Raw genomic sequence first — 16957 nt, 5'->3', positions numbered from 1 at the left:
GTCATGCTTTATATGTTTCTGTTTCATAGGCACGTAATGCATTACAGCAAAAAGAAAATCCATGGGCTGGAAAAGACTCTTCCTGCTAACAGTGATTTCTGTCAACAATTATTTCATGTTCATCCCCAGCAACTGAAAAAATTTACAAACATAGCTGAGTGATGAATTACTAATTTAGTAAATCTGCAAAACCAATGCTTTCAAAAGGGAAAAATGAGTATTAAAAGGCTTAGCCTTTGGAGCCAGAATAGAGGATCAACAAAATACAGAGCCAGTGTACACTGCAAACTACTCCAAAAATCCTTGGCTTACGTGTGGGTATAGCAACTATTACAGATCAGGAACCACAACACTACAAAGCATCATCTTTCATGAGTCTGGGATGTCAGTATAGTGGCATTTTACTAGTTTGTTTTTTTTTTTCTTTTTAAAAGAGAAAATCCAAGAGTGGTTTTAGCTGACATTATCCTTTATAGCCAGGAATAGACAACTTTGGATAATGACATTGCAGCAGTGGGGCTCAGGGTGTGCGTACACAATGGCACCACTGCCAGCCTTTGCCAGTAGATGTCTCTATGGTCACCCCACTAAATAAGGCCACCAAGGGGCGAAAAATAAAACCTACAAAAATAGAAATTAAAAAGAAAAAAGGAAAAAAGAGTAATGAGAGATGGAAAAAATATCTCTTTTCGCAGGACAGACTCTGTGGCATACAACGGTAACGGCAAATGAAAAAGTCCTACCACTGAAGCCCCTAAACCAACATTCAGTGCAAACCTGGATCTAGATTCTGCAGAAACACTCTGCTTTCAGACTAGTCGTGTAACAATAAGGCTGTGCACAAGGTTTGCACTTTTATCGATCTTGTTTTTCTTGTATGATTTTTTTTCAAGGAACTAAAACTCGCAAAAAAAAGCTTTAAATTGTCGTATTTTTAACCATGGCATTCATTGCCAACTGTGAAACAGCTTCAGAAGCATTTCAGCTTTTGCATAAAGCTGCCCCTGTTACCTCTTCCCCTTCTAGACAATGAGATCAGCTTTCCAATTACCATATTCTTGCAAAATTCTACTTATCCATTTGCCAATGATAAGTAAATTATGTTTTCATGTGAGAGCATTTTTTCCATTAGAATCATTATAATAATAGGGATAGGGAGCAGGTAGATTTTTGTGCCTGGCTTGTGCATTTTCATGATGTATTTAACAAGGCTGAATTACTCTAAGAAATTAAGCAAAAACCTATTGAGTATGATGTATACCATGTGATAAGAAACCACAATCTATTCTATGCTTAATGCAAAATAATATGATCTCTTTTCAACTATGGCACTAATTCATCTTTCAAACCTATATTTTTGTTCAGCTATATGCTGGCTCACAGCATAAAGTCCTCACAGAAAACCTGTGAATGATGAAAAAGCCACTGTTTTCTTTTTTAATAGCCAAAAAAATGTCATCTGACCCATTCTCAAGAAAAATGGTGTAAATGATAGAGTGCTATAGGCTAAACACATTTTTAAAAGAGAGGTATAAAGGTTTTAAAATTATATATATTTAAGGAAAAAAACTGTTAAGAATACATATATACTGAAATGAAGAACATAACTTTCATCCCAAGATACCTGTATTACACTCCTACACAACTCATCTGCCCAGAGAGAGCAGTAAAAACATAAATGCTACCCCAGCAGTTCTGTTCCAACAGCATCTGTTAATTCACTCCATTTATAAAATACATATTGACAAAGACAACTGAACTGGGACCAGGGAGATTTGATTTGGTGTGAGAAAGTCAATTCAATGTGATTTTGTTAAAGGGCTCCTGCAGGCAAATAAAAGAGTTTAAGTAATAAAGTACATAAAGAGATGTTTTATGAGCCAGCCCGTCTTGTGGCAGCCACACAATGCGCGGCTATGCAAGAGGGCCTTGTTCAGAGCCGATATTGTGAGCCCTGTGTAGACGCTGTAGATCAGGCACAATTAGGAATCACAGTGAGGGGGAGCTAAAATCATGCAGGCACTGCTGTTCACAGCATACACTTCATGAGTCACCACTGGAAGGAAAGGATGATATAGAAACCATGGAAAGGGTTGCAGTGGCTCTTCTGATTAGCCCTTCCTGACAGTCAACACAGAACTGGGTACTTCTAATACCACAGCAGCTGAAGGATCCAGTTAATATAAAAAATAAGCTGAAGAAAGAGCTCATTTTTTGGGAAAGGAGGAGTTCAGCCTTCAGATCTGGATTCTTAGTTATATATTAAGATCCTGAGTCGTACAACTAGAGGCTCAAACTGGCACGCATATGGTGAAAGCGCCACATCACTCATCTTTGTACACCAAGCAGAACTGGGTGCTAAACCTTCATTATTCCTGTATTTTGAAATCAGGCTCCCCTTTCAGACTGCAATTGTTTCTGAAGTTTTTTTGTCAGGCAGAGAAAGCCTAAGGCTGATGGTATATAATTTGGCTAATAACTGTGGAAAGAAAAGACACATGAAAATACTCGAATAGGGTTTATAATAATACCTCCAGTCTCTGTCACCAGCTAGTCAGAGAGTGCTTTACAAGGAAGTAGGGTTCAGATTGTACCTCTGAGCGATGGAGTAATTTTCTATGGTGTGCAAAGGTTAATGGAATACACCAGATGAACAAGTGACTAGTGCTAGGGATTAAGTTTTGTTAATTTTAAACTGCAGCAGGTTTACGTAGATGCACAAGTGAGGGACACATCACCAAGCAGTCAGCGTTGTAGATCTTCAATTTCTAGGTGACTAACCCCACATCACCAGAGCAAATGGAAAATCCCTCTACTGGGATGCGTGGCAGCACAAGGTGCCCAAGCCTAACCTCTGCTCTACTCATTAAGAGGGAAGTGGTCCCACTTCCTGACTGGCATAATGAAAGATCATGCACTCCTTTTGAATTTTCTGGAGTGTCTCCAGACCTTGCAGGTTTTGGACAAAGGCAAGTAACGGTTATTGAAAGCTCACCATTTTGCAATCTATCAGAACAAGCGAGTAACGTGCAACATCATTTTAACAAATTGGCATACACACCTTAAATCTGAGTGTGTTACTGCTGAATGGTTACTGTTACAAGAGATTTAGAAAGATGAACACCCTTTTTTCTTGAAAACTTATCACTTACCTGAGAGAGGTCTGTGTGCAGTCCCTTCTTCTTCATCACCACAACAGACCAAGTCTGTGCTTATGACTTCTCCACCACAGCACTGCTGATTGAAACCGTCATGGAGGGATCCACCACAGCAGATTTGATTGCCTGATGTGGAGTAAGGCATTCCCTGGCAGCAAGAGTCACCAATTCCAACTGAAACTCTGTTTTGCTCTTTGTCAGGGCAACATACTTCTCCTGTCAATTTAAGAATACAATTAAAGATTTTATGCATTTATAGCTCTTTAAATCTTTGCGAGTCTTTCATTTGATAGCAACAAGTTTGAGTTCACATAGTAGTAGCTTCATGTACAAAACATTCCATGTGAAAGCATGGAATCACTCAGTACTTTAGAATGCTATAGAAGTATTATATCATTTATAATAATAATTAAAGAAAAATGCATTCATGAATTCAGGGCCAAGACTCTGTAAGATATCAAAATGCAAGCATGACAAAGACAAACTGAGAAGAGCAACACAAATAATTTCTGTAAATATGATAATTATACAGCTGAAAACCTTTAAGTAGAGGAAGGTAAAGAGAGTTTGTTCTTGCTATGATTAACAGAACAGTCAGCCTACTTATTCTCAGCAAAAAATTTCCTTGTCTCTTCCAAAACAATTCCAAACTTGTTTTGAAGGACAAATTCACATTGCTTAAAGAGTTTTTCACAGTCTTGCTCAGGACTTCATCTTCCAAAGAACTTAAGGATTAAACTCACTTTAAAAATTAAATACCACCATGACAATCAGTGGGCTTGGCTGCTACTTAAGCAAAAGCATCAGCTTTTGCAGGAAAAGGCCTTAGGAGAACACTGCTAATGACACCGACGCTGGAACGGTGGCTGGGCTGGGATAAACTGTGTGCTATGAAAGGAGTAGCTACTGCTATAAAGGATAAAAAACTTATAGTAAATGGCAATAACTTTCATTCACTAGTGTCTGCACTTGATCTGATCCAGTGTTCTAAAAGTCACATTTTTGTATTGTCTTTCTGTGTTGCGATATTTTCTGTGGCCCAAATGTCATTTGGAAGGAGTAGGGTTTTTTGTTCTGCTATTGAAGACGGGTAATAGAGATGATTAAAATAAAATTTGTATTACTGATTGTTAATAAAAGAAATGTGTTTTAATTTTTAAAATTATTTTTTTCTCATTCAAAGTCCTTTTCTTCTGAAAGGTTGGGAATTACAGACAGGGAGCCCTAAATCCAATGCAGCTTTTGTCAGAAATAAATGTGATGCGATTGTAACAGATGAGGGAGAACACTGTTTTGCTTCTCCCCTAAATTCCTTGCCAAAGAGGTGCCTGGGTGGTAGTAGCATTATTTGTTCCGCTCTGCTTTAAGAATCTGTCCTCCCATCTTAGTTCTGGGATGGATGTTTGCACTTCATGCACTACTGTTTCAGAAACTGAGATTCCTGCCTTTCTAATTTGTAATCTTCATGCCTTCAGCCCAGTGTGCTTCAGTACATCTAGAGCTATCAAGCTGGCCAAACAACATCTGGGAAATATGTATGCTTAGAGAGTTTCCTGTATAAATAACTTTATCAAATAAAGTCAATAACAAACAAAAAAAAATGAGAACAAATTTTTAGAGTATAATAGATATAATCTGCTTAGATATTTCATCATATTCTCCTGCATTCCTCAGAATCTAATTTAGTTGCTACACAGAGAAAGTATTAAAACACAGAATGTAGCTTACATCTATTGGAAATAAAACTGTTTTTTTTAAAGAACTATTAGACATAAGACACAAAGGATCAGTAACCTTCTCATTAACCTCTCAAAATGGGATCCATTCCAAGCTAGGCTTGAAAATGTTCTCTCTCTGAAAACTACCATGCAGTCTTACCAGTTAATTGTTATCCTTATCAAAGAATGACCCACATTAACATTTAGCTTGAGGTTATTAGCATATTTATAAAAATAAAAAAGAAAAAAGTGACCAACATTGTTCATGTTGCTGCCCTTTAAAGTACGGAAAAAGAGAATGCAGCAAGTATACTTAGAAAAAAAATATGTTTAAAATGATGTTCAAACATTCACTGTTTCATGCTTGTGGACTGATGACTGAACACGAACTACTTTCAGACATAAGACATTTTCTTTCACTGTACTTTTCTTTCTTGATGGAAACAACATTAAGCTAGTTAACATAGACCACTGGATGGGGACAGAGGTCACAGTATAATCTCTCCATTTCAGTACATTGAGATTAATGAGGCCAGAAAAATACTCTTCTCTGGTTCTTCCATGTGATAGCATTTTTCTGATGACATCATGGAAGGCATTCTAATATTGTGATATATGAATTACTTTTCAAAGGATCAGAACTTGGGATGTGCTGAATGTGTTGGCAAAAATTCAAGCATTTCTGAGCCCAGGGAATGTGTGCCAGCTCATGAGTAATGGAAGCATTTTAGCTCCTGACCTGACAATTGCCTACAAAGAGATATATGCTCTGAACACTGCCCTGAAAGGGCTCTCCTCCCCCTTTTCCTCCCCTCTCCCTGTCAAAAACCCACCAACAAACTGGAAAACCAAACTCTGGACAATAGCACAGAAGCACAGTTTTGGCAAACTTCCCAAACAGTTCTGAGAATAAGAGTACGATCAGCCTTAAGAAAAGGACAAATTTCCATCAAAGATAATACATATGGGATGTGTCGTTTGATCCGTAACATGGGTAGAAACAAAGAGTAGACAATGCAGAAACAAGTAGCAGTGATGTAATCCATAATATCAACCCCAAATGCTAACAATTGTTCCACAAAATAAATGGCTAGGGAAAAATCACATGGGGTCAAGGCAAGCAGAGAACTAAACCGCACCACTAAATTGCCTGATGGTGTTCCTATTAAGCAGAACTGCCCTCCCCATTATGCAGCACTTAGAGCAATTAAGTATAGTTTGGCATAAATTAGTTCTCTGGGAAATGACCCAATCGTCAGGTTTCATCAATTAAGCCTTTCTTGTATAAACAGTGTACTGTGTTTAGAAGAAAAAGTCAGTGCAATTTTCTTTGCTTATCCCACTGAACACAAGTCTCCAAGACATCTAGAAATCGTGATAAATCCCACATTTATTGCTATGTTTTCATTCTCCTTGGTTTAACAGAAATATCATCTTTGTTGCTATGTTTCTTTCAAGCACTTGAAAGGAGTTGTCTCTTACCTATTAATACCCTAGTGTAATAACCACCACAGCACCGATGTTTCGGTTGCACAGCATGTATCTGACCACCACAGCAAACCCCTGGTGAATTAAGAATAAATGGAATGTACTTTTCCTCACAGCACTGGAAGCCAGGTTTATTGTCGTGCAGAATCCCATTACAACATACCTAGAAGTAGTTAAAAAAAAAATCAGTAAGGCCATATCTGTTAAACAGAACATAATGTGTTCTCTGACAAAACAACATATATGAAAACATGTACAGGACATCCTAGTATGGACACTAATATGACTGCAGTCAAATAAAATGCAACTTGGCTAAAATCCTGTGCCCTCCAGTATTATCAGACTTCAATAAACTACTGTGTATCTGACAGAATGCTGCTATTTTGTGGCCTTCAACCATACTGCACCTTAATAAAATAGTCCATTAATATGAATCATCATCATATGCCTTGCAGGCGGTTTGAGTCTCTCAATGTGGAGTAGATTGCAATATGTTGATATAATCCACCATGACCTTAGCCTTTTCTTTTCTCCCCAATTCTTATTTATTTATTTATTTACTCATTTATGATGAAAGATGTCATCTGAAACCCTTACAACTAAAACCAGTATTTTCCAATATGAGTTCTTGGGTTTTCTTTCACATAAAAACATGTAGAGTTTTCTTCTTAGAGCACATGATCACTTATTTATGATCACAATTCTCTAGACAATGTGATCTCAAGATTATAGCATTTATATAAGGATTTTTTTTCAAAATACACTTTACATGGAAATTAATTTTGAAAAGGCCTTTTAACTGTCGACTTCTTTCTAGGTGCTGCCAAGAAAATTATATGCTTGAACAATCAAATAATTATTTGTACACTTACTCCTGTGTTGATGGAGTGGCACACTGTATACACAGCAAAACATATAGAACAGTCTGTATAATCATCATAAAAATTGTAAACTCAGAACCTACAGTCCGTGCAACTTGTGTTAGCCAGAAGGATGCCTTTTACACCTAGACAGAAAATGCAGTTGGCAGTACAGCACAGATGTTAGAGGAGAGTTGTTCCTTTGTTTTCTTTTGACATGGAGCACTTCTGCCCCTTACTTTAACCACATTCTAAATCAGGTCATCTTAGCAGCAAAGAAAGAAAGTGTTCCCCTAGAAGGATCTTTTGTTTACCTAGGTGCTTTAATTACTAGCTAACAAAAAACTTAAAAAAAATGCATATTACCAGGCTAAGGACACCTAATTTGTATTACATTTATAATGTTAACATAAATATATATATGCAAGAAAAATTATTACTTTTCTTAAGTCATAAACAAATTCTTTCTGACTTCTATGTGAATTCATGATGCTTTGTTTTGTTCAGTTTTGAATGGCCTTTACTCAATCAGCCTTGGGAGTATTAGGTTAGGTTCTGAAGTTACAATTTACAATACATAAGCAATACATAACCCAAAATTAACATGAGGTAGGACAGAAGGTGTTCTTGTTTTCTCATTGTATTTTGAGGTTTTATAACCTCATATGATTTGAATTGTCACACAGTTTTCTGCTTTTGCAGCACACTTTCTCATTCAGCATCTGTTTTAGACTACCAATGTAGCTGAATTTTGTCATTTTCTGTTGAGGAATTTTGAGTCTCTGTAGGTCCTATTATATTATTTTGCTGTCCACCTTGTCACTGGTAATATAATCCAATCTATGAATTTAATTAACCTACTGTTCTTTCTTCCAGATCATTAGTTAAGTTGTCAAATAAAACTATGCTTTACACTTCTTCTCTGCTTCCCATCCTTTGGATATTTTTTTTATGACTGGCATGCACTCCAGGATGAGTTTTTCTTCATTTGCAATTGGCTCCAAAGCACCTAGAAGATTACCTGGTTTCTCTATATTTCCAAGTCATTTAAAGGCATTCTTAAAAATACCAGATCAAGTACCATCATGCTACTGTCCTCAGAATATATCACACTTAGAAACAATTCCTGACATTTGTAAAGAATCTCCTCTGTCCTGTCCTTTTTCCTGCATCCTGAGTTTGAGACACCAGAGCCAGTAAATGCTGTACCTGTCTGCACGAAAAGAGGCCAAATACATGTTCCTCACATATTCTTGGTCACAGTTTGTGTGCCACTTGGGACTGTGCCTCCCTCTGTGATCTGTCCAGCTCAATTCTTTTCTTCTTTTCATGGATTTCATTTGTAATTCCTGTCCTGTTTCCTTCTTTTCAGTGATGCACACCTTCCAGATTTCACCTGAACAGTCCTTCCATCTTTACAGATAAAGAAACTTGCACATCTTTGGCATTATCCAGGCTCAAATGCTTGAGCAGTCATTTTACCTTCCATGCGATGTTTCCAGTATTAAAAAATGCCCCTTCTCTTGTGAATCCTCAGCAGAAACACCTGTTCTGTGTACTTCACACAGGCGCTAGGAGGGCTCTTTTAGTACTAACTCTAAAGCATTCTGGTTGGAACATTATTTGTAAGATTGTATTATTACTGGTGTCTCTCCTTTTCCTTCTGAATTGCTTCAAAAAATCCCCAGCTGAACATCCAGGTATGTTACAACAGTTTCAGCAGCTACTTTGTTACAAATGATTTACATTCCTCAGTGTTTCTCAATAACCTGTAGACAGCTTCCAAAGAGGCGGCCAGTCAGCTCTGAAACACATTCAGACTCTCATCTGGCATCACCAATTGATATACTTGGTGCTATTATTACGTAGCTCCATAACATCCTCTGCAGTCAGCTGTAAATTGTTAAACAACACTTTTTTGGCAGTCCTCTAAAGATAGTTTCTATTTGCATTGATATTCAGCCCAAGGATTCTGCATTATCAATCCATAAAATAAAATGCATTCAAGTAATGCTGAAATTATGTCATAGACAAAGAAGAAAAGCAGATGGATTGAAAGTTATAGTGGCAAAAGGTTATTATTATCTCATCCTCTTAGATCAAAAAGTGACAGTCCCAACTGGATACTCTGTATGTGAAAGCAGAAGCCACATAGCAATCAGATACAGTGACACCAACATTTGAGGCAGGTCAGAGATCTCACCCTCGTACAGAAGGTTGAATGCTTGACATATGCTTGCTAACCAGAAGATCGTTCCTATCTGGGGAGAAGGAACAAGATTTTCATTCTTAGCTATCATGGGAGCCCTTAAAAATATTGCTAGACTGAGTTACTCACAAATCAATCCTGTAGTTATCCTCCCATCCAAGCCCACAGAGGGACTGTGACCCAGGAGCACAGGGACTGGGAAGGGCTGGGCATAAAGGAAGACTTATTATGATACCTGAGAACAGCCCAGTCAGCCATGACACTAGCAACTAGAGATCAAATCAGGCAGGCAGGATTACACAACATTTTAACAATTTTTAAAAATACTCCAAACTTATCTATGCAACTCTCTTTTAATTAAAATTGTGTCATCCCTGATCCCTCTGCTTGCTGAAGACTTTGCTGAAGGATATTATCTGGCCTTATGGACACATGCCAGTTGAGCTAGGAGTGATTCACTCAAATAAACAGATGTGCTAGGCAGCCATGTTTATCCTTCTTGTCAAACGCTTGCTGCCAGAGCCACTTCGTGAAATAGCAATTCACAAAACACTCCAAGGAATTCCTATTAGCTACAAGAGTTCATTAAAAATTTCTGCCTGTGGAGCAAACACCAGAGTAATGATTGACCCATCATGTTCTCATGTGAGAGGGAATATTTTAAATTAGCAAGACTCATTCTTTTTTACTTAAATTATCTCTGAATCTATATAGACACCCTTTTTGCTAAGTATACTTACTCAGCCATTTATTTTCTCAAACTGCTGTTCTCTTTTGCTAATTGGTACAGCCTTGGATCTAAAATCCATGCGCAGAAATTATTGTTATTCTGTTACAAATCCCTATATATTATCTTACTAAAATGAGTTTCATTTCCTGTCTTTCAGGTGTGTCACAACACACACTATATGTGAAGTGTTATCTTTTTAAAGGTTCTTTAAGCCTGAAAGAACTTGAAATGAATTTGCACAATATTGCTAGCATTAATAGTAAATTTTACATAAATATTGATGGAATATCCTTCACCAGTGTCGAGATGTGCTAGTTTTTACTCCTGTAAATCGTGCTTTTGAGGCTAGCTATCAAGCCACTGTTTTACTTCTGTCCTTAAAGAGAAGAGTCCTGCTGGTGTTTTTAACAAATGGCACATGTTAATTACGATGAGTAAAGGGGTAAGCCTGTACTCCCTAGTAATGTCAGAGTTATATTTGATTAGTTCATTAACTGCAGATTTATACAGCTTGTTGCTACTGAAAATAAAAGGTGCTGAAGCTGTATTAATACCTTCAGTCAGGACCCTTTTAACCATTGATGTTCATACTCGTGATCTATTTTGTACGGAAATTGTTAGCCTTTACGCCACTATTTTAATTACATTTTTACTGTACCTGTCTCATTATTTTCAGTGTTCACCTCAGGATGCCAGTAACAACAGAAGGGCAGTTCAGTAGCTACATGGCTAATACAGGAATGCCCTCCTCAGTACTGAGGTTATGCTCCCTGATGGGTGAAGCTAGGGCACATTCCCTTGTTAATTGAAATACATCACTGCAGATTTTGTGATATGTGCTTTGTAAGCTGATGTCTGTTTTGAGATTTCAAATATGGATAGAGTTATGGATCACACCTTACTGAAAACAGCTAGGAAAAGACCGACAATTTTGGCAGCTTAGAAATACCCAAGCAGCACAGGCCTATTACTGTAAAAGGTACACAGGACATAGGAATCCTCCTGGCAGCTGACAAAATTAATCATGAGAGTCTGTTCTCAGCTTTTCTGCAAAACCACACACAGAGAAAACTTTCTAAATTCTTTCTGCACTCAAGAATTATAAATCCATCCAAGTCTGATTACAAACACCAGGGTAAGGATACCAGGCACGGCATCGTGTTAGCTTTAGTTAAAATAACAAAGATTTCTAACATTGAAGCAGAAAACTGGATAACAACTAGAAACAAGAAGTAGGTATCTGATGCAAAGATTATTTAGCATAGCAGGAATCTTTCTTGGTCTTCATTAGGTTTAATATCAGGCCTACAGGAGTCCATGAATGTGGACGTACACATGTCCCTTGTACTGAAAAGGTCATTTTCTCATTTAGAGATTCCCAAGACAGCTCTGAGCAAGTTGGCTTATTTACACAGCACAGGGCTATGCAGAGATACTAACCTGGATCCCAAATGCAGCACACATCTACCAGTGCAACCCTGCACCCGGGCTATTTAGCACTGCCTTTCTGATTAAACTGTGCTACTTAGCTGGACCCAACTCAGCCCATGGTAGCTGAAGAGTCTCTATCCCTCTCTGCAGCGCAGTGAAAACTCACCCTTGTATTGTTATTACTGAAACACTTTGGTTTTTGTGGATGGAGGAGATTATATTTTGGTAATCTCTTATGTAGATAAGAAATGATAACAAATCCCTCTTTTTCTGCAGTGTCCTTACAATAGTAAGCTGATAATGCCAAATGTCACCCATAAATCCATGAGGAAATACTCATAAATAGCCCAAGACATATCTCCAAATTATTTTTGTATAAAAGGCTTACTTTTCCTCTCACTTTATATTCCTGAATTCAAGGAAATTATGAGTGGAATTAGACCCATTGTGTCTTGTATACAAGGTGCAATAAAAGACCTGAGCAAAAGTGAGAACTCCAATCACCTGTTTGTCTATCAGAACCATGTATATACAATCCGCCTGCTTTTGCTGACCAGACTATCATCAAATGAATAAAAAACTTGTCTATTATTCTGGATCTGAACATTACTTAAGCTGCTCAGCGTTTAACAATCAGTGGCATCTCTTCGCACTTGGCTGTACAATTAATGTATGGCGAATAGCAGCTAGCATTGTGATAAGAGGCTTTCTGTTCAGAACAAGCGTATGCTGGTCAATGCTGCTTTTCTTCAACTATTGAATCTAAAGACCACATATACTAGCATAAATGCTTCAGCATTATAGCTGGCATAGATTGACAGTGAATTCTATAAAAGTGTGACAGAGGGCTGCCACATAAGGTCTTATGGTGTCCCTGTCCCAGACTCTAGTTTAAGAGGAACATGGATGTGCCAGCACCTCTTACAGACATTTTGGATGGCTGGCAGGTGTACACATAGCAAACCAGGCAAAGCATCACGAAGGGGATTTTAATCAATTCACCCACAAAAATTACTCCCATGTCATTTTATGTATGAATGCTTCAGTTTTCTGTGGACCTTCCAGTCATTTATTATATGTCAATTACTTAACCAAATAGCACCCACTCCTAAGCACAATCTCTGAGAACACAGAGAGATCGTGTCCTGGTTTCACTGGGATTTGGTTTCAGTTTGTGGCCAGCCATGGTGATCAAGGCCCTCAGCAGTTAAATCTGGGGCAGCTGACCCTGGCTGGCCACAGGTGTATTCTATATCATTGACACCAAGCTCACTATAAAAGAGAGGTTTTGCTAGGAAGGGCTGGGGGTTTTTTCCTACTCTTTTTATCTCTCCTCCCTTCTCTCTGTCTGTTGCTGTGATTCCTGGAGCAACCTGCCAGTGATCTGTGGATGAGTATACTGTTGTCTGTCTTGTGTTGTCATTTATATTGATTTTCTTAATTTCATTAAATCAGGTTAACTTCATCACATGAGTCTCCCTCTTTTTTTTTTCCTCAATTCCCTTCCTCATTTGGAGAAGGGACATTGGGTGATAGAAAAACTGCTATCATTTAGCCGCAGTTGCGGGCTAAATGACAGATTGTTATAACAAAATAATGCAAAATTAATTAGAAAAAATTAGAAAGTCAGGAAGATATAAAAATAAATTACATTCTCCAAGCTCAAAGTTACCATAAAAGCAGGAAGGCTGAAAAAATGAAAACGGAGAAAAAAACTTCTAAAATTAATATAATACAAATTTAACTCATACACATGCCAAAATCTATTAAAAAGTCTACCATGCCAAAAACCTGAAATAAATAAATTCACCTTTCAGAACAAAGGACTGCCCATAATTCACTTGCAAGGTTTCAGAAATACATATGTGTAGTATAGCATTGCTTTCAATGGAACACAAAAGCTACAGCTGTGTTGGCTGGAATAATTTATGTTTTGATTTGAACCCCTCAAATAACTCACTTCCTTAATTACTGTCTTGTCTGACAGGGAATCTTGTGAATACATATTGTTTGCTTTAGTCACGGAACATGTGATGATGCCTTTGACAAATAGGAACGCTATTTCATTACATTAAATCTTACTTTCAAACTAAGAGTTTTCTACCTCATTTGTCAATAAAAACCATTACAGACTCCTGCTATGCTATTGATCCTGCTCCTAAACAGGAACATATGAAGATTAACCTGAAAACAGCCATAATTTAAAAATACATCTGACAAATCACAATGGATCCCATTCAGAGCTGCTCATCATTGTCATGTAACAGCCACCCACTTGTAGCTGAATCTAAATAGATTTTCTGTACTGGAGAATCTGGTCATTAAGCATTTAGCCAAGACAGAATTTGAGGGGGGGTTGGGGAACAAGCAAGTCATGTTAATAACCACTATTTGCCATATCACAGAATCACAGAATCAATCAGGTTGGAAGAGACCTCTGGGATCATCGAGTCCAACCGTTGCCCTGACACCACCATGTCAACTGGACCATGGCACTAAGTGCCATGTCCAGTCTTTTCTTAAACACATCCAGAGATGGTGACTCCACCACCTCCCTGGGCAGCCCATTCCAATGTCTAATAACCCTTTCTGAAAAGAAATTCTTCCTAATGTCCAACCTGAACCTCCACTGGCAAAGCTTGAGGCTGTGTCCTCTTGTCCTATTGCTAGTTGCCTGGGAGAAGAGGCCAACTCCCACTTCACTACAGACTCCCTTCAGGTAGTTGTAGACTGCAATAAGGTCACCTCTGAGCCTCCTCTTCTCCAGGCTAAACAACCCCAGCTCCCTCAGCCGTTCCTCATAGGTCATACCCTCCGGACCCTTCACCAGCTTGGTCACCCTCCTCTGGACTCTCTCCAACACCTCAACATCTTTCTTGAAGTGCAGGGCCCAGAACTGAACACAGTACTCAAGGTGCAGCCTCACCAGTGCCGATTACAGAGGGACGATCACTTCCCTAGACCGGCTGGCTACACTATTCCTAATAGAGGCCAGGATGCCATTGGCCTTCTTGGCCACCTGGGCACACTGCTGGCTCATGTTTAGCCGGCTGTCGATCAGCACCCCCAGGTCTCTTTCCGCCGGGCCGCTTTCTAACCACTCTTCCCCCAGCCTGTAGCGCTGCATGGGGTTGTTGTGGCCGAAGTGTAAGACCCGGCACTTGTTCTTGTTGAACCTCATGCTGTTGGTCTCGGCCCATCTATCTAACCTGTCCAGATCCCTCTGTAGGGCCTTCCTACCCTCCAGCAGATCGACACTCCCACCCAGCTTGGTGTCATCTGCGAATTTGCTGAGGGTGCACTCAATCCCTACCTCTAGATCATCTATAAAGATATTGAACAGCACCAGCCCCAGAACTGAGCCCTGGGGAACACTGCTAGTGACTGGCCACCAGTTGGACTTTGCCCCATTCACCACCACTCTCTGGGCTCGGCCATCCAGCCAGTTTTTAACCCATTTAAGAGTCCACCCATCCAAGCCCCGGGCAGCCAGTTTGTCCAGGAGGATGCTGTGGGAGACAGTGTCGAATGCCTTACTGAAGTCTAGATAGACTACATCCACAGCCCTGCCCTCATCTACTAAGCAGGTCATTTGGTCATAGAAGGAGACCAGGTTGGTCAAGCAGGACCTGCCTTTCATGAATCCATGTTGGCTGGCCCCGTTGCCCCGATTGTCCTGCATGTGCCGTGTAATGGCACTCAGGATGATCTCTTCCATCACCTTGCCTGGCACCGAGGTCAGGCTGACAGGCCTATAGTTCCCTGGATCATCCTTCCGACCCTTCTTGTAGATGGGCGTTACATTTGCTAATTTCCAGTCAGCTGGAACTTCTCCAGTTAACCAGGACTGCCGGTAGATAATAGAGAGTGGTTTGGCAAGTTCATCTGCCCGTTCCTTCATTACTCTGGGGTGAATCCCATCCGGGCCCATAGCCTTGTGGGTGTCCAACTGGCACAGCAGGTCACTAACCGTCTCCTCCTGGATTACGGGGGGTTCACACAAGCCCCCGTCCCTAACTTCAGGCTCTGGGGGCCGAGTCTCCTGAGGACAACCTGTCTTGACATTAAAGACCGAGGCAAGGAAGGCATTGAGCACCTCTGCCTTTTCCTCATCCCCTGACACTACACTACCCTCCTCATTCAGCAAGTGGTGGAGGCTCTCCTTGACCCTCCTTTTGCTGTTGATGTATTTGTAAAAGCTTTTTTTGTTGTCTTTGACTGTAGCAGCCAAATCAAGCTCTAATTGAGCTTTGGCCCTTCTAATCTTCTCCCTACACGACCTGGCCACGTCCATATAGACCTCCCAAGTTACCCGACCCTTCTTCCAGAGCAAGTAGGCTCTCTTTTTTTTCCTTAAGTTCTAGCCTAAGATCTCTGTTTAACCAGGCCAGTCTTTTACCCCGACGGCTAGTCTTCCTACACACCAGGACAGCCTGCTCCTGAATATTTAGCAATTCCCTTTTGAAGCATGTCCAGCCTTCCTGGACTCCTTTGCCCTTCAGGACCGACTCCCAAGGGACTCTGTCCACCAACCTCTTAAACAGGCTAAAGTCTGCCCTGCGGAAATCTAAGGCAGAAGTTCTGCTCTTGCCCCTCCTTACTTCCCCCACTATCGAAAACTCTAACATTTCGTGGTCTCTGTTCCCAAGACGGCCACTGACCCTCACATCTCCCACTAGTCCTTCTCTGTTCACAAACAACAGGTCAAGCAGGGCCCCTCCTCTAGTGGGCTCATTTACCACTTGCATGAGGAAGTTGTCCTTCACACATTCGAGGAACCTCCTAGATTGCTTCCTCTCTGCCATGTTGTATTTCCAACAGACATCTGGCAAGTTGAAGTTGCCCACGAGTACAAGGGCCGGCAACCGGGCGGCTTCTGACAGCTGCTTGTAAAACGCCTCGTCCGCCTGCTCATTCTGGTTGGGTGGTCTATAACAGACTCCCACCATAATGTCCGCCCTGCCGACCTTCCCCCTGATCTTTACCCATGCAGGCTTTGAGGAATGATTCCTCACACAGAGAGAACCTTTATAGTTTTACTAGTGTTTTTGAAATTCTGATACACCTAGAAAATTTCCTATGGCCTTTAAGTGGTCCAATGTGATCACTTTATACCAAAGGAACCATATGAACTACCATCACGTGCTCCACAGATACCTGAATACTTCAGCTGACAGAGTCTCCTCTAGTAGCTTACAGTGTGTGATCCATGGCATGCAGCTGAGCAAAACTGATTGTTCCAAGTGGCATGCAAGAATACATACAGACATCTATACACATATATACCCATCATGTAATTTGGCACAATGGGATTGGATTAGTGAATTCAAGATGTTACTACTGAGATTCCTCACACTTCCATT

The 16957-nt window shown here is 39.9% G+C and overlaps 1 protein-coding gene across 1 annotated transcript in view; it reads right to left on the bottom strand.

Annotated features, from left to right (window-relative positions):
- The window catches only part of USH2A (usherin), a 419339-nt gene that overhangs the window by 85258 nt on the left and 317124 nt on the right, over window positions 1–16957 (bottom strand). The window contains exons 48-49 of the mRNA XM_068406084.1: window positions 6359–6527; window positions 3153–3374 (exon numbers count right to left, since the gene is read on the bottom strand). Coding sequence (XP_068262185.1) covers window positions 3153–3374; window positions 6359–6527 — 391 coding nt within the window. The remainder of the gene's footprint in view (window positions 1–3152; window positions 3375–6358; window positions 6528–16957) is intronic.

Source organism: Nyctibius grandis, chromosome 1, assembly GCF_013368605.1.
Source record: "Nyctibius grandis isolate bNycGra1 chromosome 1, bNycGra1.pri, whole genome shotgun sequence".
Classification (NCBI taxonomy): Eukaryota; Metazoa; Chordata; class Aves; order Nyctibiiformes; family Nyctibiidae; genus Nyctibius; species Nyctibius grandis.
This window is presented reverse-complemented; position numbering and strand designations above follow the sequence as displayed.